We start from the raw sequence: 27,073 nt of genomic DNA, 5'->3' as shown, positions 1-27,073 counted from the left end.
TGAGTGACCGGGCATGTCCCTGGCATGCATTGTATTTTGCCGGTACGCTGTGAGAGGGGGGCAGGGCATGAATGATTGAAACTGGAGTCTCTGGTACTAACTGAAGTTGTTATTTTCTTAAGCAGTGTTTCTAGTAAAAATGGTTAATCCTACTTGGTCACAGACTGTAATGTGAAGTCACGTTAAGCTATCGTAGTTATGTGTTATGCTACATTATATTAGGTTTTTTACTGTATTGCCATGTGTCCCCCTTGTGAGGCTTATCTGAACTGGGCACAAGCGTATGACCATTATTTTGAACGTAATCCGTTGTCTCACTCAGCAATATGTTAGCATTTTTTTCCCTGCGCGAGCAGAGAGTAAAGTTGACTGTATACCATGCATCTCGCAGGTAAACGGAAATAAAACTAGCATGCAACCAGAAGTTTTAAAGAGCACTGCGTTTTAGCAAGCATGTAATGGGCTCGTGCTTGTTGGAAAGTGACGTCGGTCAAAACTGTTTTTGTGAATAGGTTAAAAAACAAGCATTTACAATACAAAAGGTCTCGCACAGACCTTATTTTGAGCTATTGTCATTGTAAATGTCATTGTTTTTTTCTTTTTTTCTTTTTGTAAAACACCAATAAAAGGCATTGTAATTTAAAATGCCAATAGCTAAACGCGAAACCTATTGTATTGCATTTACACGAGTGTGAGCTTATTTTCCAGGTGGAGGGGTGGGTTAAAATTGAGCATTTGCCTGATCTGTATCTAGCGTTTGCTTTTATATTATGTGATGTGCTTTGTAAGTCCACTTTCTAGTGTTCTGTATGGACTTAGAAACAGGACAAGATATTGGCACCCATCTTGGAAGTTTGAAGTAGAACAAAGACACCACCCAGAGGTAGCCAACCTACAAATGTAATAAAAAAAAGCCAAATCTAATAAAACAAAAAAACTTGTTTACTGGGTGTCTTGTTGTATTACAAAACGTTAAGTACATTCAAAATGGTATTGTTTGCATTTTGGGGCATGCAGTCCAGTATTTTAAATGTTAAAAACAAGTAAAAGTACCAGATAGTCAATGAAAAAAATACCAGACTTGATGATAAGCTTCGGTTGGAGAGATGCACATTGTAATGAGGAGTCCCACAAGCAGGGTGGTTATCCAGTGAATATTCACCCCTTATTCAAACTTGCTGTGATGCATGGAGCGAGGCAGTAGAGAAGGTGCCTCTCTCATTATTTTATTTTTTGTGCCGTTCCTCGTCTCCACTCCAATAGTCTCTTGGCTTCAGATGTACGATGAGCCCCAGATAAGGCGAGCTTGTCAGCCAAACTTTGTAGATCACACACAGATCCATGTTACTCAGGCTAATCCCATTGCTGCAGTTCTCTTGTCCAAGTTATGGCTGCACCATCAGTACTTACGTCATGGAGCAAGGCTGGTGGTGTAACTCCAGTTACTCTCGGTTTCTGGCGTCTCACGGACCCCGCTCTGTTTTCCTTCCAGAGCACCCTGGAGCAGTGCAAGGTCTGCGAGCAGCCCATCATGGAGCGGATCCTGCGAGCCACTGGGAAGGCCTACCACCCGCGCTGCTTCACCTGCGTGGTGTGCTACCGCAGCCTCGATGGCATCCCCTTCACCGTCGATGCGGCCGGGAACATCCACTGCATCGAGGACTTTCATAAGTAAGTCTTCCTTTCTTTCGTTTATGATTGTTTTGGACTAAACATCTCCATATGAGTCGGTGTAGCAGGAAGCTGTCTCCTGCAGAACATTTTATGTGGCGGTTGAACGATAAGTGTTTATTAATGCATGCCGTCTAATCATGAGCTCCACACGTCATTTCCCAAAAAGAAAAGGTACGCAGGTAGCTCAGCTCTTCTGTCACGAGGAAAGGGCAACAATGGGATGGAGAAGACATTTTTGTAGTTGGAAAATGGTGCAACACATGACTATGTACATGACAACATAAGACTTACAAACGTATGCAAGAACGCCTTTAATGTATATTGGTTCCAAAGTGTTCACACAAGCTGTGTCTATGTTCCCCTCGTTCATCTCTGGAAGCCCCACTGGCTTGGTTTCTCTTGCAGGGTTCTCTTGGACTCTTTTCGACTCATCCTTGTAGATAGCCTCTTTCCAGGCTGGCTGGTCCCTGGGGTCATCCTGGCCACTGTACCACTTTATCCACCGAGATATGCACAACATACCCCTGGTATCCACCCAGCCACGTTATTCTTCACCTCAGCATCCTTGAAATGACCCGTTCACTGAGGCTCGGCCTGCGTGAGCCACGCCTGTTTTTTTCACCACCACATCATCTGCCGCTATCCAGTCTCCACGCTTGACATATTTCAATCGTTACACCACACCTTGAAACACTGCTGATTAACTCTCCTTTTTTGTGACGTTGCCCTATTTTTCAGGTCCTTTCCCTCTTACACCATGCTTGAGCCAAACTGGGTAGAACTTTGACCCGGCCGACCTTCTTTCAAACATAGGAAAGGTGATTTCTGTCTTGCACTGTTAGACATGGTACTATGTTTCCCAGACAGGGCATCCTTAATTCAGCTGCGCTGTCTGCACACAATTTGACCCTTATGTTAATTTTTTCCGCCATTCCATCTGATCAGTTATGGATGATCCCAGTAAGAACGCTTGCATCTCATGTGACATAAATAGGACACTATTACGCTTGACAATTGGTTTTGGTATTCCCTCAGTTACAAACTAATTCTTTAGAAATTCAAAATCCACCAAACTGACTCACATCACCCAGCACCTGAGGAGCCCCCACTGTCTCCCCGTCCAGAAAAGATCCCCCTTCAAACTACTGACACACCTACAAAGCCCTCCACGACCAAGGACCAGCATACAAGAACCATGCCTGAACTTCCAACCAACCAGAAACCTTAGCTCCGCCTCCCTTGCCCTGGCACAGAAACAACGTATCCGCTGTAGCCATCACGAAGGTCGCTCCTTCTCCCACCTTGTCGCCAAGTCCTGAAATGCCCTCCCTCTCCACCTCTTTTTATTTTAATTTTATTTTTTACGAGTGTTATATAGCACAAACTTGACCTGGTATCTGAGCGCTTTACATATCACCAGTTGCGTTACATGGGGACACATTCATCATTTTTATTAGGCACGGGGAGATTAGGTGACTTGCCCAGAATCACAGGATGTTCAGCATCATTGCCGAGACTCGAACTAGGTACCCCAGATTCAAGGTCGGCCGCCCTAGCCGTTAAACCAACTCCTCTTCCCCTTGCTAATGGACTTCCTGAAGAGCATCAAGACCTGGCTTATTGACTTAGCCCATCAACCTAGCACCTGGATACCCTCACAAGTGATAAGTGGCACTATACAAGTACTGCGTGATTGGTTGAACTTTACTGTTTCACAGAGCTTGCATACCTCGTGGTTACCCATTTAGACATACACTCTACTATCAACAACATATTTCGCTGGTTGCGTGAGAAGCTGCTAAATGGACCCACCATGTCTAGCTCTAATTTGCACTTGAAGTACCTCTTGAATCTGCCCTGGAGATAAGAGAGGATCTAACCTCATGAGATTTGATTGCTGCCCATAATGCTCCTTGTTTCACCACACCTGCAACTAGACTGTCTAGTCCCGGCCATCAAAACTGTTCTCCCACCTGGGCCTTTGTCTGTTTTTTGCCCAATCATCCCTCAATAGATAAGTTTCAATTTTGCTTACAGTTTTCTGGGACCAACCCACCGCTCTCCCCTTATGACTTATTTGTTCCCCCCCGTTTCAGAACTACTTTTTCTGATACTCTCAGTTCTCTCAAACTCCACCACTTTTGTCTACCAACATCAAACAATTTTGAGGTTTCTACCACGAACAATTTTACTTGCTTCTAGTCATGTGAAGCAGAAGTGGATAGTTATACTTTCTGCCAACTGTAACTTAAGTTGAACCAAAAACTGAGGCACCCTGTATCCCCAAAACAATGATAATGAAGCATTAATAAAAAATAGTTCTAAATTCTTAGAATCAAATTAGCAAGTAATGGGTGAAACTTAAAAAAGGAGCAGCAATAGGTCACTCTTAACCAAAAAGACAAAAAACCCACATAAATGAGGATAGTCGGTTTTATATTTGAGTCATCAGCTCTGGAACATTTGCATATGATTACTCTGCAGGATGTCATGCCTCTGCTCTTAGCAGTGGTGGCTGCCCACCTGCAGTGGGGGTGGCTTAGGTGGGGATCTGACCTGTTCCCATGCCTCGGCAATTAGCTGTAAATTAAACACAAAAGGTAATGGAAGGAATGCTTGCAAGAAGTCCAACCACAAGCGGTCACTCAGGGTAGCACTCCAACCCATTGTTCTTTTGCCCACCATGTCACCTCTGATTGCACCCAGCCATATGCAAATCAGTCTTGATCCTGCTCCAATTGAAACAGTCCAGCCTGAACTGCCAAGCAAGGTCCCTTCCAAACTGGAACACAAGCAACCTAGGACAGGTTTCACCCTGATTGGGGCAGTTCAGCTGGGTGTAGCTTGGTTACAGTGGCACAGTGATCAAGGGACCCATGTGTGGGCTTACCCTTGGCCACATGTGCCGGTACACCAAACACACAAATGTTGATGGGAGTATGCTTGCAGTAAGTCTAACCGTTGGCAGTCGCTCAGGTAGCATTCCAACCTGTCATTCTTTTGACCACCCTGCCACCTCAGATTAGACCCCGCCATATGCATATCTGCTTGTGGCCTTTTAGAGAAACTCACGGGACCAGGTACTGGGGTAAGACTGGGTTTTATTGATTTGAACACTCGTTTCTTTCTGATGGTGCTCCTATAGTAAGGAAGGGCCAGTTCCGCTTCTTTCTTCTCTGGGGAACAGCGAAGCCTCCGTCGCTCAGGACCTCCTCTCCTCCACTCCAGTGTGGCGAGTGCCGGGATACCCTGAAAGGAAGGGAGAGAAAATATGCCGATTAAGGCTTTGGTTCTCCGACTTATACGTGTACAGGAAAAGGATGTGAGGGTATACGCGGTGCTCCACAACTAGCCTCAAGTGACGGTATAGTGCTCGGGGGGGGGGAGTGCAGGAAACGAGGGTCGAGTGTTTTAAGATGGCTCTGTCACCCTCCTTCCCGCCCACGCCGCGATACGAGCCCGTACCTGGTGAAGCCACACTTTCCTTGAAGTGTGGCTCGGGGATTCGCCTTGCCGTTGGCCTCCTGGCTTCTCTCCTTGCTCTTCAAGCCGTTCAGGTGCTTCTCCCGCTTCCGACCGCTGGACCGCCTCTGCTTTCACTCCTCCGTCGCCTGCCGGTGTAGAACACCCCGTTTCTCCATCGCTTCCGTCTTCCCTGGAAGCCACGTCATCAGAGGGGGTGTGTCGTATGTCAAAGTCAGCCCAGTTAAAGAAACAGTCCTCTGTTTCTTCGTTTCCTCTGCACCGTGTTCGAATCCCGTCACTCCAAGCCTCGCCTGGCTGCATAGGGAGAGACGAAAGGCTCAGGTTCAGTGTCTCGTCCGAGAGTGACCTCCTCACCTCGTCACTCTGCTCCAGTAGGAACAGTCCAGACCGAACTGCAAAGATAGTAGCTGATCAAGAGCGGCCACAGACCGCAATGCCTCGCCGACACTCAGCCATCTCCCTGCTCTACAGCTTATGATTCACCATAAATGCCTCCAAGTCCTACCACCAACCTCAGCAGATTCAGCCCTACTCAGTCTCCATTGAACACATTCACTGGGAATACTACACCAAGCAAAGAGTGCTGGCGTTCCCGCAGCTGCTGTCTGTTTTTCAGCTCAAGTTTCAACTCCAGAACCATGATGTGCCTTCTAGGGATGGTGGTACCATACATCTTCTTTGTACCTTACACAGGCTCCGTATGCGCCTCCTATGCGAGTCAGTGGTCATAGACTGAGGGTTACTGGGAAGATCTAGTGTTGATGAAGGCCCGCACTCGCCACTCTCCATCAGTGGAACAACAATTTTATGTGTGGTAGACCCTTCACTGACCCCATTCAACAAGTGCCCATCACCACAGATGCCTCTCACAGGATGCAGGCGCATCTTAATGACATGTTTGTGGACGCCTCAGCACAAGGGCCCAACATCAATGACCTAGATCAGCTAGTGATGTAGTTAGCCATCAAAGCCTCCTTCCAGGGTGTTCCAGGGAGGACAGTTCTCATCAAGACAGACCACACCATCACCATGTTTTCCCTACTGAAACAAGGTGTCACCCATTCTCTCCAGGTCTGAGCGCTAGCTCTAGAGGTTTGGTATTGGGCAATTGCCCACAACATACACCTCCTAGCAGGAGCACCTTCCACGGTTGGACATCGGCTTTGCAGACTTGCTCAGCAGGACGCATCAACAAGTTCGCTAGCGGGACCTTCATCCTTATGTCTTAAAACTGAACTTCCAGCCTTGGGCACCCCACAAATAGACCCAATTGTCCCCTCGATAACTCAAAATGCCCAACGTTCCCTCCAGGTACCCACAGTCTGTTGACACTGCAGTATGGATTAATTGGTCAGGGATCTTTCTCTATGCTTTTCCTCCTCTCCTACGCCTCCTGTACACAATGAGAAAGATTAGGCAAGTATACCTGATACGTACGGACACTCACCTCTATTCAGGATTCCAGTAGTCAAGGCATTCATGGAGGATCTTAAGAGGGTTATGGTTCCCAGACTACCTCCTGCCCCTATAGGTCACCGACATGACAGACTACGGACTAAGACGCTGCCGATAGGAGCTCTTTTCTAAATCTGACGTTTTCATGAAATAGAAAAAATACAGAATACGTGTTTTCAAAACAAGAAGTGCTGAAGCTTGTTTTTTCAAATCCCTGTGGACTTCTCACGTCCAAACGAACATAATCAGCGCCAATTCCTCAGAGAATTACGGTTACCATTAAAAACGGAACTTGAAATGGATTTCGAAAATTAACAGTTTTTCTTCACGTGGTCCTGAGGATAATCACCACATCTAAGGGGATTTGAAACGCGTCGACCCCCCTGTTTTTGTTAAGCCAATCAAATACATGTGTTTGTATTTTCAAAAAATAAAAAAATGAGATCATCCATGATGGCCTATGTTTAGTTGTTCAAACAAATTGACTAACTAGCTCAGGGACAGCCTCCCCACCTGTTAGAATTGTAGGTGAGGGACACCCGCACAAAATTCTTTTCTCTTGTCCTTTAATTTCAGTTTTTTTAATGAATGTTGCTTATGAGTGTGACACGGAATGTGAGGTGTTTCAATTGTGTAACGGATGTAGAGTGTTTCACTTACATTTTTCTTTTTTTCACTGATCTCTTGTACACATATACACAGACTAATTTCGTAAATAGAAGCTCCCCGTGTAAATAGGATATTTTCAATTGTTTGAGTACTTGAAAAATATGGCACTTTGATACAAAATAGCTAAGAATAAATGAACAGTTTCAAGACTAAATCAGGACTGAAAGAGTGGTCCATTCAGGATAATTGTGGTTCCATTATTCTGCCGAATTAGATAAATTACCGAGCAGTATTGGCATTTTGTTTTGTTGATCCCTATAGGTCGAGGGCACTTTGTTTGCTGTGCTCCCTTTTGGCTTAACCAGTGCATCTCTATTGGTCACAAAAGCAATGGTGGTGGTCGCTGCCATCTGCAGAGGTTGAGAACACCAGTCTTCCCATACCTGGTCTCTGGTTTCGGAAGGCGGAGTCACCTCAATCAGTCTCCGACCACTTCCAGATGATGCCCAACCCATTAAACACAAGGGGTTTTTCCATCAACGTGCTGAAATCGCACGACTTCTGCATGACGACTCCCTTTCATCAGAGCCATTCTGGATACGATGCAATTCAGAGCCACTCTCCGCCTCAAGTCCATGACATTCAGGTGTGACCTATATGTTCACACCTACTCCTTTTATAATGCTGCACTGGGTACTAAATCTTGTTTTGACTTTTTTGATGTACTTACCTTTTGAGCATATACACCGTTACCAGTAATGCCAACTCATGCTTGAAACGGTACCCTCGTTGCAATAACATCTGCCAGGCGAGTGAGTGAACTTCAAGCCTCGTCTTCTGTCACACCATTTGTCTCCTTTTTTTCAACAAATTAGTCCTTGGAACAAAAGCAGCAATCCTAACCAAGGTAGTGACGCCCTATCATTTAGGACAGTCCCTTACTGTGTCAAAATTCTACGCACCACCTCATCCGTCGAAGGAGAAGGAAGGGCTACATCGCCTCGATCCTAAGAGGCCCCTAGTTTTTGCATCAAGAGGACCAGGGAATTTCAACAGGATGACCAACTGCCTATCAGGTTTTCTTGGGCATGTAAGGGGAAGTCAGTACTGAAAAGGAGCATCTCTAGATTGGATTATCTTGTTATTAAGATCTGTTATGGACTAGCCAAAAAGCAGCCCCAAAAAGCCTTGCGTGCTCCTTACTCAGAGCAATGGCTGCTATCACTGCGCTGGCACGTGGTGTGCCAGTCTTTGACATAAATACACTAGAAGTGAGTGTAGCTGCACACCTTACTTTTTTAATGTAAACCTTACTGAATACCACTAATCCCAATGTTTATCCTTTGTGTGTGCTACCGTGTGTAGAGTGATTAGACTCCTATCACTCAGAGTATATGCATCAAAAGGAGGCTCTGGGCTACCAAAGTCTAAACACGGTGCACAGCTTAACAGACAACGATAAGTCGTCTCCACATTCTCTATACACAAAGTTTAGGACTGTAAGCTAAATTAATTCAAATATTTATCCGTGACCATATTCATTTTAATGAACATTTCAAAAGAAGAAACCTACAGATTTACTTATACTGTAATAACAGGGCAATTTAACAACGGTTATTTGATTTTTCATGGAATGTCTGTAATGCTACTGAAAGCTAAAGAACCTGAGACAAGTCCAAATTAAACTAAAGAAAAGTCCCAATGCATTTCGGGTTCCAACAAATGAACCCTTCGTCAGGGGAAAACTAAACGTAATTCAAAATCCAGCAAAATCATCCAATGTTACCTTGCGCAGGAAACCTACAACACAAAAAGTTGCGTCTGTCAGCCCTTGGCTCAATCTACTTTAGAAACTGAAACCTTCACCTGTTACAAGATTTTCAGTTAGAATTTGCACTCACCGAAATTAGGAACGTGGAGAGAAGGGTTCATAAAAATGAATATGGTCACGTATGAATATTTGAATTAATTTAGCTTACAGTCCTAAACTTTGTGTATAGAGAATGTGGAGACGACTTAACGTCGTCTGTTAAGCTGTGCACCGTGTTTAGACTTTGGTAGTCCAGAGCCTCCTTTTGAAGTCTTTGACATAAGCCAGCTACATGGCTGTCATTCCACACGTTCACCAAACATTGCTGCCTGGATATCCAGGTTTGGTGGTACGGGCACTTTGCCAGAGTTTTCATGCAGGATATCCTGGTCTGGGTCATTGCACAGACCCACCACCGGGGAGGTAGTGCTTTGGTATCTATTCAAAAGGTGAGCAGTCTCCGGTTAGAAGTCTATCCGAAGAACAAAATACTTTCGGTAACGCCTTTTCTGGTAGAATCTCTGAACGCAAATTCTTCACCTACCCTTCCTTTTCCCCTTTCTGTGATACGGTCTCGTACAGTCCAATCCTAAGATTCCATCTCGAAGTTTCATATTGATTTCTGTGAGATCCACTTCTGTTGGCATGGACAGAGTTCAGAAAAAAACTGACACCAGCACGAGGAGGTGGCGTGTACATACGGGCCTCAACGTCCCATCCTCATAGGACAGAGCGGCACGAGGCAGATAGAACACCGCCACCTGTCTGTGCAAGGGGGAATTGCTATGCTAAAGTTTCCGGATCCAGACTTATACACAGGAATATTCAAAAGGTGAAGAATCTGTGGCTAGGTAGTCTCTACCAGAAAAGATGTTGCCGAAGGTAAGTAACTAGTTCATTCATAGCATGCAGTTCTGTAGATTCACACTCGTCTTCCTTGGAGGCCTGTGCTAATGGCAGATCACTCCTATTAACCAGTTAACACTGCACAGTATGCATAGTGCAGCATGCCACGCCAGCCAGATACTCAATAAACATTCTCACCTGCTGTGAAAAACAATATACTAGGAGTCACTGCCCATCTGGACATCCCTGCTAAAGCAGAAGTCGCAAGATATCTTGTGACTCAAAAGACTTCTTCGAAGGAAAACAACTTGCAAATGTCTGAGCCCAACACTACATGGCAGGAGTAATGGAGGCTTTCCGGATAAATAACATTTTCCTTTTCTTGTAAGTGGAAATTAACGGAGTGTATAAACTTCTGCTCGTTTACTAGCAGCCAAATAAGCATGCTTACTGCCAGTGAACAGGGTGGCATCCGTGCCAATGCAGGTCTCAGTCCAGCTTTTTGTATTGTTTTCTACAGAAAATATTTTCATGTGTCTATATGTGACACATAATTAGCCAAACATCATTTTGTCACCTCTCCAGTAATATGCTTGGATATTTCTGGTAATATTTCTTAAAGACGGCTGAGAGATGGCTTACGTGCTGCGTAGTCATGCAGAAGCCCGCTAACACCACGGAGGCAACTAAAGAGGGAATCATGGCTGCCATCAGTGTGTGTGGCTCTGTGGGCCCGGGTCGACTGTGGCGTTCAAGGGCCCAGGCCAAGTGTGGCGTTCAAGGGCCCAGGCCGACTGTGGCGTTCAAGGGCCCAGGCCCTGGGGTTGCCGTGGCCCAGGCCCTGGGGTTGCCGTGGCCCCAGGCAGACTGTGGGGTTGCCAGGCCCCAGGCAGACTGTGGGGTTGCCGGGCCCCAGGCAGACTGTGGGGTTGCCGGGCCCCAGGCAGACTGTGGGGTTGCCGAGGCCCCAGGCAGACTGTGGGGTTGCCGAGGCCCCAGGCAGTCTGTGGGGTTGCCGGGCCCCAGGCAGACTGTGGGGTTGCCGGGCCCCAGGCAGACTGTGGGGTTGCCGGGCCCCAGGCAGACTGTGGGGTTGCCGAGGCCCCAGGCAGACTGTGGGGTTGCCGAGGCCCCAGGCAGTCTGTGGGGTTGCCAGGCCCCAGGCAGACTGTGGGGTTGCCGGGGCCCAGGCCGACTGTGGCATTGCCGCGGCCCAGGCCGACTGTCGGGTTGCCGGGGCCGACTGTGGCTTTCAAGGGCCCAGACCGACTGCGGTGTATAAGGTTTACTACTGACTGTTCGCCACTAAGGACCCTCAAGTCATCTTTAATGTAAGCAAGACCCCCTTCGTCCTATATTGATTTTGCATCAGGCAGTTTTCTACTCTGAGCAACAGTCCGGCTGAGGAAGGAGCTCCAGAAAAGCCACTTTGAAGAAGTTACTCAACGATGCACTGGAGTCGATTGGAAGAGTTGGCTGGAATGCTTGAAGACAGTGACGTCACTGCGGGGCATTACCACTGATCCTCCCCACTGTTCCAGGCTTTCCATTTGTTTCATGCCCACCCTACCGTAGGCTGAAGAGGTCCCGCGGAGTTGGCGTTTTCAGTGGATCGGGTTTGAGGCGCAAGAGGAGGTTTTCCTTAATATGCTGCCACCGATCGTCCTAAATTGTGGCTATCGGAATATTGTTTTTTTACGAATCCTTGTCGCTGACACAGGCTTTCGTCCTGTGGGATCTTCCTCTTGAAGAGGAGGTTTAGGAAGGTCCATCGCTTCATAGACTCCCTCGACTTTGCTTGAGCATTGGCGTCCAGTGGGCCTTGTTGTAGACACTGGGGACCATTCCTTGGGGTTGGGAATGGATACGTTAATAATCCCCACGGTGTCCAAGGAGGCGTCGCCGTGCTTGTCGCTGGACCCAGCTTGCTTGGAAGAGTTGATATCTTGGAGTCCACCCATCACCTTGTTAACTCGCTCGAGCGTCCATGATTTGATGAAAGCTGCTAAGAGTACCCGACTCTTTGGACACTGTTGGGTTCACGTGGGAGGTCTCTTCATCGTCTGGAGCTTCTTCCAGATCTTTGTATCCTTGTCTTTGAAGACGTCTCCCAAGCTTGTGCAGTGTCGAGAGGACGAGTACCCTTTTTTGAGATACCTCCAGTCCTAAAGCTTAAATGAACAGTGTCCTGGCTTGGTTTGTAGTCTGTTTGGGTTGATAGAGTAAACTGCTCTTTCGTTACTACCTCTCCCATGTGCCTTCTCTGGTGTCTCTAGCTTGTATCCTCCACTCAATGCCATCACTAGCAGAGGATCACACATGTCGGTTGTTGGCTGTCCATTAAATGTTTCTACAAGTTATAGTTTTTTTGTTTTTTTTGTTTTATATAGCACAAACTCGACCCGAAGGTTTCGGAGCGCTTTACATGAGCAACAGGTGCGTTACAAATGGACACATTATTTTTGGGAGGCACGGGAGATGAAGTGATTTGCCCAGAATCACAGGATGCCGAGTGTCCCTGCCGAGACTCGAACCTGGTACCCCAGCTCCGAGGTCGACTACTCTAGCTATTAGGCCACATACTCTCCATCGCTTACCTTTTCTTTTAAAGTTCATAACCCTCTGCTGGCAACTTCAATCCTACGTAATCTGAATTTTCTAAGCTTTTGTTGCAGCCTATTTTCGATTTTCTGTCAGCGCAGCTAATTCTCTTGAAATATTCTGCCACCAAACCCTGATGCAGGAAAGGGTAGGGGTTTTCTCTCTGGATTTCCCTTCTGTTTTGGAAACTCAGGAGCAGCAACATTGTCGTGGTGTCACCAGGGCTTTAAGTGGAAGCTTTTTCACTATTATATACAATCCATAGTTGCTTTTCATTTATCTAATGCAACTAACAACCATTGACAAAGCCAATAGTCCTGACTTGTAGGTATGATGTTACTTGTTGTATCATATATCTGGATGCAATGACAGAAACAGCAAAATACAAGTCGGGCGGCACACTATGCTAAGCACAGAGTTTTAGCTTAAATCTTTTAAGCCACGCCTAAATTCTTATAATAAATGGAGCAACTTAGAGTCCACTAAATGAAACACAAGGTTTTTGTACAGCGCGCTCCCTGAACTCACGTATTTGAATGTGGAGAAGTGTGGCTCAATGGTTAGAGCGGCAGACCCTGATGCAGAGGTCTAGCCCGGGACCAGGGTTCAGTTCCCCGCCTCGGCGGGTCTTGGGCTCAAAAATTCCACGGACCTGATAATTCTCGCCTCGGTGCCTATTCCAATCATGGAGTCCCACTCTGCAACTCTGGGCAATAGCTTGCTTAATCTCCACAACGGCCCCCACAACGCTAAGGATGCCTGGCCTCCACCTTGGGGGTGCCCAGGAGTGGACACCTCACAGGGAAAGCCAGGATGGGTTCCACAGCGGTATTCGTACAAGCGCCTTGAGACCCTTGCGGGTGAGTAGTGCGCTATACAAGTATCAATTTACATTTTACATTTACAAGGTGCTTCCATATATGATTATGAACAAAAAGGAGGTTCTGTGAAATAATTTGCCAAAGATCCCACAATTTGGCGAATCAGTGGAACCAGCGTTGATTCCAGGTCGCTCCCCTTTCTGCAGTTCGCCACTAGACGAGTATCTCTTGCTCTGGCCAGTTTTACACCCAAAGGTTCTTTTTTCTTTGATTCTTGGCACAAGAGGCAGTGACGGCTGATACATAATGGCGGTGGCAGGGGGTGGGGAGAGTTAAATATTAAAAATTCACATACCTTTTCTGAGCCATCATCTTCCTGTACTTCCTTCATTTCCTGGAAGCACACAGGCTCTCCATAGCCTATCACTGCACGCTCTCCCCTTGACAGCAGCGTCTTGATTGGTTGGAGTGCTGTGGTTCGGCGCTCAGAATGGCACTGCAAGCCTCTGCATGATCTCTGTCCAGGCGGTGCCTTACAGGCCGGTGGGTAAGATGCAAAGTGCGCATGACTGTCTGACCGGCCCAAACCGTCCTGTGCAGTTAAGTGAATATACCACTCCTCCCCCTGCTGGCGGTGATGACGGTCAAGCCCGCCCTGCCTGCGCAAAAACTGGCTTCAGCGAGGGAAAATAAAGTGATAACAGCAGCGAGTTATTCTCCTTCTATTTTTTACACTGCTGAAAAGCAGTGGGACGACGCTCCTCCTCCATAGTGAAGGAGCCGCCACCGAACAGAGGTTGGAGCATAGAGGTGACGAGTAAAACCCAAATGAAAGCTCTGCTCGTTTGGCCTCCAAGGTGCAAGAGGACCTCGAGCTGAGCGAGAGGCAGACCCCCGGCTCGCGCACCCACTTCTAGTTTCAACCACCCATTGTGTCGGTTATGAGGTGGAAAAGGTACCAACAAGTACCCACAGGCTGTGGCTAAACTAGCTTTGTGTCCCTGCCCACATAAATGCCACCACACGGTGCTTAAGAGCGCTGCCCCCACATGATCTGTGCGTTGTTCGGCTGCTCTTTTACTCACTGCTGTTGGGTGTCCTCTGTCGAGAAGGACTTGCTTGGATGCGCCACATTATGGTAGGTGTGACCAATACTACCGGTGTGAGGGCGCTGTCGGTTTGGCAAGAAGTTAACATACAACATACATGCACCAGTTTCACTCGTAACATGTGTGCACTATCCTGGGAGGTAGGGATACTTTTAATGTATTCTTCGAGCTGTAGGGTAATTGTTTCATGAAGAATGGTAGTCAGGAAATTAAGTGTGAAGTCAGACGATCTGAGTGTGGGACAGAATTTTGGAAAATGTAGAGCACGGTGTCAGCGGAGCCTGGTGTCAGCGGAGCCTGGTGTCAGTGGAGCCTGGTGTCAGCGGAGCCTGGTGTCAGCGGAGCCTGGTGTCAGCGGAGCCTGGTGTCAGTGGAGCCTGGTGTCGGCGGAGCCTGGTGATGGCGGAGCCTGGTGTCGGCGGAGCCTGGTGTCGGCGGAGCCTGGTGTCGGCGGAGCCTGGTGATGGCGGAGCCTGGTGATGGCGGAGCCTGGTGTCAGCGGAGCCTGGTGTCAGCGGAGCCTGGTGTCGGTGGAGCCTGGTGTCGGTGGAGCCTGGTGTCGGTGGAGCCTGGCGTCGGCGGAGCCTGGCGTCGGCGGAGGGCGGGGCGCGGCGTCGGGGGAGCGCGGCGGAGGGCGGAGGTCGGCGGAGGGCGGCATCGGCGGAGCAGTTTATCGGGTAGTTTAGAGTTGGTGGAGTTGGGTGATGGAAGTCTGAGCCTGGACTCATTGGTCAGGTGCTTGGCTCCCTCGCTTCCTTAGTTTCTGCCTCCATAACTGTAAAGCTTCCCCTTAACGTGTCAAAAACAAGTGTTTTCCAAACTTCTGGAAGAAGCTCTGATAAACCCACAGTTCCAGGGAGTCCAAGCTGTGTGGCAGATCAGACAAACTCCATGACCTTGTAATGCTTCTCTGTAGCTGCTCCTATTTGCCAACTTCCTCACAGTCTCCAGCAGACTTGGAAAGAATCGGTTATGAGTTCTCATGCACTCCAGTCTTTCCAGAAACTTGGCACGCTTCTCAGCTCACCAGATTTTTTCCCTCTGGCCTGTTCACAAGGAGCGTGTTGGGACGGAATGTCCACTGCATTGGAAATGGGCCGGCAGCCCAGCCCGGAGGGCCTGAATGGATGTGAAACTGTATTTTTACTTCATTTTAGCCCAGGCACCATGCACCCCTATTGTGTGCGCAGAGGCATAGCCCTGTCCCTGAGGATGCTGGACCCAGACCTGTTGTGTGACCTGGAGGGGAGCACCACACATGCCTCATGCCAGGCAGGGGCTACCATCCTTCGCCCAGCTACATCACCTGAAGCGATGCTGGCAGCAAACTGTCTTTTGTAAGTTTGTATTGTGACCAGACCCTTCTCTCTGTGTCGGTGAGAGCACCGTCTACCGGCCCCTCTGGTGTAAAGTTGTGCCGTTCTATGAAGCACAGAACATTGCAAACACACCCTGTGTGCATGTCGTGTGTGCAGTGCATGTGCAGTGGGACTCTGGGGGTTGTGAGTCAGAGTATTTGGGCCTGTGGGATCCATTTTGGATGGCCCAGGTTGGCATGGCACCAGATAGAATGAGTACAGCTTCCCCAGGACAGTGAGAGGTTATCTCTTTCCTGCATGCAGTGTCTCTAGGATGAAGACCCTGAGGCTGAAGCGAGGAGGATGGAGGCATGGCTCCCTCTAGGAATTCTAGTGGTTTGCCCTCTCCTGAGTGCGCAAAGACGGTTTGGTCGGGCCTCTCGGGCCGCCCAAACCAGTCATGCGCACTCGGCCCTTCTCCATGCAGGCTCCATTGCAGCCTGCAAGGAGAACATGCCCTCCCCTCTAGCCCCTGGCTGGGCGCCGTCCCGACCAATCAGAACGCTGCTTTCAGCATTGTGATTGGCTTAGGGGAGGGAGCCTGGCTGCCTGCTTCCTGTTTCTGTTGGAGGCAGGAGAGGAGGAGAGCAGGAGTAGAGAAGACGCAAGACCCGGCAGAAAGGTACGTTTAATTTTATTCCTTTTATTTTTTTATTTCCCCGCAAAACCCATGCGAATTCCACCCCTCGCGCCCGCTTCCCCATCTTCGAGCAACACCAGCCGCTACTGCTCCAGATCTCCTCCTCCCAATCCCTCTGACACTTATTCCACCTAGCTGACATCCATGAGCTCAACACCATTTCCTTTCAACTTGATTTCAAAACATCTTTTTCAAAACTTCCCTTTAACCAAAGCAAGACTACCCCAAACACTGTTTGAATGTCAGATCAGATACAACTTTATTTCGGCGGTGAGACGCAGCTATAAAAGTATATAACAAACATAAATTACATTATTAGAAACACATCTCTGTCTACATGTCAGTCATGCCTGATGCACGTCACTACGCGCCATTCCCTTGTCTGGTGACGTCTGTGGTGTGACTGTGTACAACACACGTCTGTTCTAGCCATTCATCCGCCTGCACAACGATGACCAACGCCCACACCTCAATCTAGTTTATTATTTTTGATTCTTTGTTGACCACCAAAACTGTTTTTTGGCCCATGATTGTTCTGCTTCTTGTATGTTTTTGACCAAATAAATGAATGCATATCCTTAGAATCAATGTTTCAGTTTTGAACACTGGGGGTCGCAAGGCTTAGAACATGGCATGGATTCACTTTTATCCTACCAAACAAGGAAGACAAGTCCGTATTCCATAATAGTTGTCGCTAACGTGACATTTTGACACTTACCGCGTGTGGTGGTCTTTCACGGACTCTGAAGTAAGGCTTTGCAAATCCAACCGTGAGCCTTGTGGTCAGTCCATAACTTCAGTCAGGAAGGGGTTCAGAAGATGTTGGTTGAAGGGGCCCTGGGGAGTGGTGTGGAACCAACAGGGCCATAAAATACCACCCAGTCCAGCCTTTGGGAGGGAACATGCCACTCTTTGGGGTGAGGTTATTTCAAGGTCTGCAGTGATGCAATGCTACGCGTAACTGTACCCTACAGGTGATGGCAGCTAACCGGTGTGACAAGTCTGTGTTTAACAAAACCTTGTGGCTTCATTTCAGAAAATTTGCACCACGGTGCTCGGTGTGCAGGGAGGCCATCATGCCGGCCGCCGGCCAGGAGGAGACCGTTCGCATTGTCGCCTTGGACCGCGACTTCCACGTTGATTGTTACCGCTGTGAGGTAAGTGTGACCCAATATGAGTCTGTTATTACCACATACCTGGGTAGTGTCTGTGATGCTGGTCTCTTCTTTAGAACTTCACTTGCTTAGAATATTCTTTTCAAATCTCTGGGCTGTCTCTCTAGCCTCCTTGTTGCTTGAGTGATACCATTGGAAGCCATGGAAGTGACGACCTTGCAAGACCATGGGACTCGCTAGCTGACTTCAGGCAACCCAGATCCTGAGGCGTGTTGACTGTAGGCAATCCAGCCTCAGTGTTGCTTGAATCAAACTATCTTTTTCAGCATCTCTGGCCAAGCACTCGACCTCCATAAAAGGCCTGCTGCCCATTGACCGCAGGCAATCCAGCAACCCTTGCTTGAATCATACCAGAGACCCACTGCCAGCTGAAACCAGGAACTCCAGCTCAGCCACCTTGGGAGCTCCCGAGACCCGATGGCCATTGCTTCGATCATACCATCTTTGTCTACCTTCTGAGGCCATGCAAGTGCCCACCTTGGAAGTCCCAGAGGCCTGCGGTCCATTGGTTGCAGGCAATCCATCGTCCCCGTTGTTAGAATCATACTGCATTTGTCCAGCACCTTAGGCCTTATGAGTGACCAAAGGGGGTGATGGACGGAGCGTTGACGATACAAACACTCACCCCCAGTCTACTGATCTGGGTTTAATCCATCACCATTCTTTAGCTCACTCCGCCACCCCAGTTCAGACATGGCCATATGCAAATCATTCTGACCCCGTGCCTCATGGGAACAGTCCAGCCCGAACTGCCAAGCCATGCCTTCCCTGGACCGGAAACAAGCATCCTGGGACCGGTTTCTGGCATTCCAGCCGTCTTCAGCCCGGCTTGCTTGAATCCAGTGGCAAAGTGAGCAAGGGACTCACGTCTGAGCATACCCTGCCACACTTATTGCGGCCAAAAGCGGTACAAAAGGGGGTGGTAATGGAGGGAGCATCTGAACCAATCAAACACTCACACCCAGTCAAAAGATCTGGGTTTAATCCATCACCGTTCTTTAGCCCACTCTGCCACCCCAGTTCAGACATGGCTATATGCAAATCAGTCTGACCCTGTGCCTCATGGGAACAGTCCAGCCCGAACTGCCAAGCGATGCCTTCCCTGGACTGGAAACAAGCTTCCGAGGACCGGTTTCTGGCATTCCAGCCGTCTTCAGCCCGGCTTGCTTGAATCCAGTGGCAAAGTGAGCAAGGGACTCGCGTCTGAGCATACCCTGCTAACTTAGGGCGAACAAAGAAATACCATGAGTGACCACCTCGAAGACCCCGAGACCCATGGCCCATTGACTGATGTCAGATTGTGAGGGAGTGAGAGAGTAACCCAAAGGTTTCTTGGCACTATAAATGCAAAGTTGCAGTAATAGAAAGAAAGTGGTGGAGAAACTTAGTGAAACCAATAGGATTTTAAAACTTTACTAAGGCTTCCATGGCAGGCCATTTGCAGGACACCCAAAGAAGGTCTGTTCCATAGCGGGGTCAATAACCGAGAAAGCCAAACCACACTGCCTCCGGGGCCCACAAAACCTGCACCTGGCTAGAACTTTGCGAAGTAGCATTCCCCCAATATTTAGCGTTCTTTTGATCTACCTGGTGAACTTCAGTCTATTTTATAACCTTTCCGAATCTTGGACACTGTGGACTGAAAGCTATATCCTATTCCATACCATGCTCCTTGCTCCCTGCTGGTTTTCTGTAGCCATGCCCTAGCCCACAGAGCCTTTCCTGCGCTTCACGGATAATACCAGTTGCTGTCGGACTGAAATACCCGGTAGCCCCCCTTTATGTAAATGCTTAAATATCCGGCTGGAGTCCTCAGCGTTTTAGGTGTTTTCTTCTGGACTTTTATGGCAGAAAAGGTCATCCTTGGATTACTCCAAGATGTTTCCCTCGCCTGAACTTTATCTTTCCAACAACTCTTGGTGCGCGCAAGACTACCATGGCCTATGCACAAGGTTACCATGGCCTGTGCCCTAGGCTACCATGGCCTGTGCCCTAGGCTACCATGGCCTGTGCCCAAGGCTACCATGGCCTATGCACAAGGTTACCATGGCGTGTGCCCTAGGCTACCATGGCCTGTACCAAAGGCTGCCATGGCCTGTGCCCAAGGCTACCATGGCCTGTGCCCAAGGCTACCATGGCCTGTACCCAAGGCTGCCATGGCCTGTGCCCAAACAAAGCATTGGAACTTGACCGGACAGGCTGAGAGGAGATGACAGAAACAACAGTTTCCCCTCAGCTGGTCTTTTATACCTTCCCGTGTCCCTGCATATGTCCAGCTCACTATTTATGGTTATTTGTACCTTTATTGTAAGTTTCCTTTGCATATTTCCATCATTTTTCCACTTTGCTTGTGCTCCGTCTCACGCAAAAGGACATCTGTGTCCAGTGCAATAAAAGTCCGAACCCTGCTGCAGAGGGTGCGAGTGAAGCCGCTGGTTGTGTTCTTCGTACGTGGAATGTGGCCTGGGACAGGATTGGTCGGGTTAATGTTGTAGAGATTGTCACCAGTATTGTCAAGACAGAGATACCGCCTTTGGGTTTGGGTTATTTTCTGAACTAGCATTTGTAAGTTACTTAAGTCTGCTGGAAGTGTGTAAACACGTTTCGTTGGTGACAGAGGTATGGATGAAGGTGCTTGCCCCACCGCAGAAGCTGTTGATTCAAAACATGGCCTGTTTCAAAAGCAAGCCAGAAGAATTCTGAGCCCGAAGGTGCCCCATCAGAGCTTACTTTGTTTTCACTGAATAATAGAAATTCTTTAATGGGTCACATATCTGAACATATTTCACGAAGGACGAAATGCATTCTAGAGTTAATTCCCCCTAACCTGTGGTGGTTTGCCTATTCACGCAAAAGAAAAACACTAACACATTCTTTTTATGCTTGGCAATTGATAAAAATTATGTTTGAAGAAGGGGATGTTGCTGATGCCACCAGGAATGATCCAGCAAGAACCTCGACAGTTCTAGTCTGGAGCTTCCAGCAAGTAAACCCATCCATCCTTTAACTCGTCCGCTTTTGAAATCACGGTTTACTTTTCAATGGCCTCAGTAAACCATCTAAAACAGTATATCCTTTCCATCTGCCCCCACATAAATACAAATCTCTGCTGTGATCAGTCCATCTTTTGGGGTAAGTAATCAATGTAGAGCCTCGGTCAATCTCCAAACTATCATTTTACCTGTATCGGGTGATGGGAGAAATGTGTCTATCTAAGGGTTGTATATTGGAATTATAATACTCTTTTAAACTAGTAAATAAAAACTTCAAAAAAATAAAACAATTTAAATATTGGTTATTGCATTAAAACAACAATTGATTAGAAAAGCATTCAAATGTAAATCTTGGCTACCCATTAAATAAAAATGAGATTATAAGGGGACATCAACATGAAAAGTTAATCCGAAGGAATTTATAATTCCGATACATCTTTAGGGGTTTGAAGCAGTTTGGTTAAAACATTCGGTGTTTGAAGGTTCCAGTTAACTACATTTCTTCCAACCTGAACTTTGCCTTTTAACATAAAAGCACAACATTGAATTTTATGCTGGTTGTTTTTGCAGAAAGCCGATCTGTTCCATATCCCTAATCCCCTTTCCCTTATGGTCTTACTAAGTATTTACTCTGGCCAATGATAGTTCAGATTTCAATAGAGCCACAGTGCCTGACAATATCTCATTTGATACTCCACTTCATCACATAAACTTATCGGTTTCTATGATCCTACCGAAACTTGGTAGAACAGAAGCGTGCTATAACAGAAGGGCGTCCACTTGGCACTTACTCTCATTCCTTGCGAGATATCTCCAAAGCAGCAGTGGAAGGCTGGTGAGTGGGCTTGTGCAAGTTTACTGCGGCTACCTAAATTGCAATTACTACCAATAACAATGCATTATCAGAGATAAAAGGTTCAGCTTCTGACCAGTTTTGGTTTAATGGTAGAGCGGGTCTTTGACACGGAACACTTCAGATTCCTTGTCCGCAAGAAGAGCTCTAATCACCAGCCTCCTGCTCAGAGTAGCCTAAAGAGATTACAGAAAACCATCCCATTCTTTAGCTCGTGGTATTTCATTCTCGATCTCCATTGGATACGATTGAATTCCATCACCACGCGAGTTATCTGCAAATGGTCCAGTTATAGCTGTGTACGCTTTTGACCCACAGACTTTGGCTTTACCACTGTTTTCGAGCTCTGTCGTCTTAGCTGATGCTACTGGTAAATCTGTGGGAACCTAGGGGCGTGCCCCCTTGAGGATCAGTCTGACGTTAGCCTTGGTAAGGTGTTTGAGTTGGCTGTTTCGTAAGAGTCAATAGACTGAGACAGAAAAATGTCATGCGAGGCCCAAAAGGTGTCCCGGATCTTTACTCCAGTAGGACTAATTTTGGTATTCAGATGAAATTCTGCTCTTGTCCACCAGACCTCTTCATCACGGAGGTGTCCAAGTAGGATCCTTACACAGTCAGTGAAGTTAATTCAATAAGGGGAATATTTTTTTTACCGTAAACCCTTCTAAAGCCCCCAGTTGCCTTGACTCCCCTTTCTGAATTACCGTTTAGTATGGTCGTCCTTCGTACTCTCCTTAATTTTGCTGATTTCCTCTTTTTTTATCTCCTTTTTTTTCAGGACTGCAGAGTCCTCCTGTCCGAAGGTGACAACCAGGGCTGCTACCCCCTCGATGGACACATCCTTTGCAAGACCTGCAACTCGACCCGAATCAGGGATTTGACCGCCAAGGCCAGCACTGACCTCTGAGCCCACTTCGAAGTCTGCATGCTAAAAAGAAAGCACATCTTTATGTATCGGTCACTTCTCCCATATCCAGGGCCTTCATTCGTACTGAACGACAAGAGGACTGAGTTAGAAAGAGACGCCGATTCCTTCATAGACCACAAGAAGCACATTGAGATTAGGTTAGGATTTTTCCTTCTCACACTACACAGAACACAAAAGACTCTATGATGGGTCTTCACGCACATAAATGCCTTTCCCTGTCTAGACACAGATCACTTTTTCTGATCGCATTCATATAAATTGTACAGGAACTTTGATGTCCTCACCGGTTTGGCCTTACTTTATAGTGTCACAAACTTCTTTTTTGCACATCGACATGAAATGATAGTTAGCCTGTCAAGACGTTAAAAGTTCACTGGTGCTTCGGAACCCTGTAAGTTGGCCTTCAGACATAAATGTGCATTTTTTTATGAACATGCCGATAACACTCCAGGGACAGAACTTACAACACAGGAAGTTTCAGAAATGTGTGTGGCTTACGATTGAGTGAATTATTGTACTGAATTGGGTCATTTTGATTGGATAGCTATCGATAACTTGTCGGTGTTGTTGTAGATGCATGATTCTCGTCCCCTCTCTTTCCTAAGAGCATTCTTGAAGTGCTGGTTGTGGGCGTCGAAGGAGTTTACTTTTGTTGTGCCAAAGGGTAGGTGAGATGGCCATGAGTGTTGGCCATTGTGGCTAGTACAAGTGTTGAGCATGAGGGTGTTCCTGTATCCCTCACACATCGAAGGTGTACCTTGTCGACCTCCGGTCATCATTGTTCTCGCTCAGGACAGTAGCGCCCCATCGATGTCCTCTTACTATTGTGAATTTCTGCATGCTGCTAGGGACCTACCTGAGCAGGGATCCTTGGTGGAGTGATCTGGGAAATCCACTCACTGATCTAGCCTAACAACCAAACACTATCTTGTAAGTCTGGTTGTGTTTGTATGCGTGTGTTACGTGTATGTGATAGTTGAAAATATCAAGTAGCCGATGGGTTTTAATATGTGATGCTTCAATGAGTTAGTTTAGCAGTGATGTCCTCTGGGCTGCCCACTGAGATAAAATGCTTCTTGAAAGCTCACGGATCAAGTTCAAAAGCATTCATCAACAATAGGAAACACAAACCCTAAAGTCTTTATTTATACCGGAAGCAATTTTTTTTCTATGCAGTATTAGTGTATAAATGAATTTAAGTGGTGAAGGCCATTACCAGCATCATTTGCTTTACTTTGCCAGTAATAAGCTGAATGTCTTCAGGTTTCTTCCTCATTCCAGAGCAGTCATGAGGTCCCAATGATATTAGGGAAATCCTACCTCTGAGCCGCTGGTGTGTTCAGACGTGGTCCTCGGCTTCCCACCATCGCACGTCTCCTTGGCACACCTCTGACTCTGCTCTTCTCCAATGTCATCTGATTGATATGAATCTTAAAGCACCAAGAGCCCTAGTTGTGTCATGGAACATGACACCCGCATGAAATGGCCCCCATCTCTCTTGTAGGTATTCTTCATCTTTTATCACCTTCACATGGCTACATTTATATTTCTGAACTTATTTTAAAACCATACCTCTGGCACAAAAGTCTGAATTGATTGGCAGATATAAGTACACAAATATAGGCTGATCCAAAAAATAGCAGGCATGTTGGGGTTTGTGAGGTTGCCTATAAATAATAGTAAGACTTTCATGTGTTGGTAATACGTAGCTCCCAACGCATTAGTATCTTTTTTGGTTTTGCCGTCGTTTGTAACTTTGCTTATTTAAAGCACACACCATCTTGGAAATGAGATGGCTGCCCGGCCCTGTGCTACAAGAGACCATCTCCAAGATGAATTTGCTACTTGATTTTTCCATTTTTTGGGAGGGGGAGAGAACGTGCATATATGTGAAAGCCCCAGAGACGGGTGAATGATTGTCAGGTGGTGGGTTATGACTTTGTTTGCCACCACCGCCGCATGCTATTGAGTGGCTCTGGAAAGGGTGAAGGGTTTCTACTTGCAGAGGCGTCCAGATTATTGTGTAGCTTTTTGATGATTACTCATTTTATAAATTCTGTTGATACTGTTAGCTTAACCGTGACACAGTTGTACTAGAGTGCCTAAGCTGCTCCGCAAAGGGGGCGTGGTCCGTATAGTGTCTTTACTGTTCTGCAGAATACAGTTTGTTCTGTAGAGTGCCTACCTACTCATTGGAGGAGGGCCTGGTCTGTAGTGTATTTACTGCTCTGCAGAGTGAGGTGTGGTATGTAGAGTGCCTTCCTTCTCAGCGGAGTAGGGCGTGTTCTGTAGATTATCTTTACTACTTACCAGAGTAGGTTGTAGTCTACAAAGCATATTAGTCGTTTTCCTGTAAGCACTATCTTTAGCTACCTCAGTTAATCTTCAGGTTGCACAGATGTTCGCCCCCACTTTTGCCTTCAAGGCCTTTCCAAAGATATTTAGAGAACATATTCATTCTGGAACCTGCATCAGAGTTATGTCGGGGGAACCGCTCCCTCAATTTTCCAAGTTTCAAAAACTGATCCTCCATAGCTTGGCGGCAGGTAGGGTAGGGTGTGGAGCAGACAAGGCTGACCTTGGCTGGTAAACCCCTGTCTTGTAGATGGAGGATTCCGAGCAAATGACTTCTTTTTGGACTATATGTATTTTGAAGACCTATAAACAATGACTTCTTCAGTACTGACCACCTAAAACCCACCTTTTCACCGATTGAATATGTGGCCTCTGTCTCTTGTATGCAATACATGAATCTTTACTAGGGTTACTTCTGAATAAAGGCCTTTAATCAAAATCTTTATCTCGTAGCCACTTTCCCAGTCTTCCAATATGGTGCAGTGAAATCAGTCATTCCAGATGTGAGGTACAAATTCCACCGAGCAGTTAGGGCAAGAAGGTATGTTTTTTTTTAAATATAGAGTACCTCTCAGAAGCAAAAACCAAGGACACACACAGGTAAAAAAACAGGACTAGAAGATTAGGTTAAATCGGAGAGGCACTTTGAGCTTAAAGATCAATAGAGCACTAATGCCTAAAAATGTACATACTACAAGTAGAAATTAAAGCATAAGTTGTAACTAAGTCACACTACGGGATGACTCCGCTATCAGACTATGACCTAAAAGAGAAACACCAACGCAAAGGGCATACAAGAAGTTAACACAAATTGCTGAACCTTAAATTCAACCCTGAAGTTGAGAATTTGTAGAACACTTGGAGATAGATCTAAAATGAGCCGCTACCAGCAGAAACTAAAACACACCTGAAAACTAGCACGGATGAGCGCTATAAATAGAAACCGAAAGCAAACACCAATGAGCACTACAAATAGAATCCAAGAGCGAACATGAATGAGCGCAACAAATCGAATCCAAACACGAATGAGCACTACAAATAGATCGAAAAGCGAACACGAATGAGGGCTACAAAAAGAATCCAAGAGCGAGCATGAATGAGCACTACAAATCGAACCTAGAGCGAACACGAATGAGCCCTACAAATAGAATTCAAGAGCGAACACGAATGAGCGCTACAAATGGATCAAAGAGCGAACATGAATGAGCGCTACAAATAGATCGAAGAGCTAACACGAATGAGCACTACAAATAGATCGAAAAGCGAACACGAATGAGGGCTACAAAAAGAATCCAAGAGCGAACACGAATGAGCACTACAAATCGAATCCTAGAGCGAACACGAGTGAGCCCTACAAATAGAATCCAAGAGCGAACACGAATGAGCGCTACAAATAGATCAAAGAGCTAACACGAATGAGCGCTACAAAAAGAATCCAAGAGCGAACACGAATGAGCACTACAAATAGAATCCAAGAGCAAACACGAATGAAATCACTACTTAGCAAACGTAAATCCTGAATGGCTGATATTTTTTTTTAATACATAAGTTCTACCAGTATTTGTGTGAATAGAGCTGGTTGTGGCATTGTGTCCCGCATGGAGCACAAGCAAGAGTACACGCAAACAATCTCATGAGTTTGCATGTATTCACCAGACCACCTGCAGGTAGTTTCGTCAACCACAGAAACACATACAAATGCGTTAACAGCAAAGACATGAGTATGCGCTTTTAGGGAACACCCGCATAGTTAATGGGGATGTAAATGAAGTGGTTTCTCAAGGAAATAAAAGTTACATATGCTGATGTAATAATAATAATGACCTTTATTTGTGCAGTTAATTAAATCCTTTTCAAGAATCCACTAACAGACCATTGACTAGAATGAATAAAGTAAAAATTAGGCGGTCCAGAGTCGGGATGCAAATGCTAAACCGACCGTTAGTCATAGTTTTCCACATGAAGCTGTAAGTAAAACCAGATAAGATACTTTTAACTGTGTCCTGACTCACTCTAGCTGGTTCTGCACAGTCTTCTAAAAGCTTTATAACTTAAGAGAAAACCAACACAACATTTCCAATCCGCATGGAATGAGCATTAACCGAGCTCCCTCAGAACACCCACCGCCTAAGTATTGGGCTAAACTAATCAAATAAAACTTATTTAAAGATTTTTACATCGCATCCTGAATGCCGGAAACTTTGCAACATTTGTACATTTTCCACACAGAGATAGAACTGAGCTGTCTTGGGTTGACCTGAATCGGCTAACTACTGGAAGAAAGACCACTCTAGATGTAGTAATGTGTCTTGCTAGAAGAAGCAAGACCAGTATGTACGTAGTAATGTGTCTTGCTAGAA

At 46.6% G+C, this 27,073-nt stretch overlaps 1 protein-coding gene across 1 annotated transcript in view; it reads left to right on the top strand.

Moving 5' to 3' along the window:
- The window catches only part of LPP (LIM domain containing preferred translocation partner in lipoma), a 656,183-nt gene extending 632,016 nt beyond the window's left edge, over positions 1-24,167 (top strand). The window contains exons 10-12 of the mRNA XM_078668172.1: positions 1,493-1,671; positions 17,446-17,566; positions 22,209-24,167. Coding sequence (XP_078524298.1) covers positions 1,493-1,671; positions 17,446-17,566; positions 22,209-22,337 — 429 coding nt within the window. The 3' untranslated portion in view covers positions 22,338-24,167. The remainder of the gene's footprint in view (positions 1-1,492; positions 1,672-17,445; positions 17,567-22,208) is intronic.
- The last annotated feature ends 2,906 nt before the right edge of the window (positions 24,168-27,073 follow it).

Source organism: Lissotriton helveticus, chromosome 11 (assembly GCF_964261635.1).
Source record: "Lissotriton helveticus chromosome 11, aLisHel1.1, whole genome shotgun sequence".
Taxonomy (NCBI): domain Eukaryota; kingdom Metazoa; phylum Chordata; class Amphibia; order Caudata; family Salamandridae; genus Lissotriton; species Lissotriton helveticus.
This window is presented reverse-complemented; position numbering and strand designations above follow the sequence as displayed.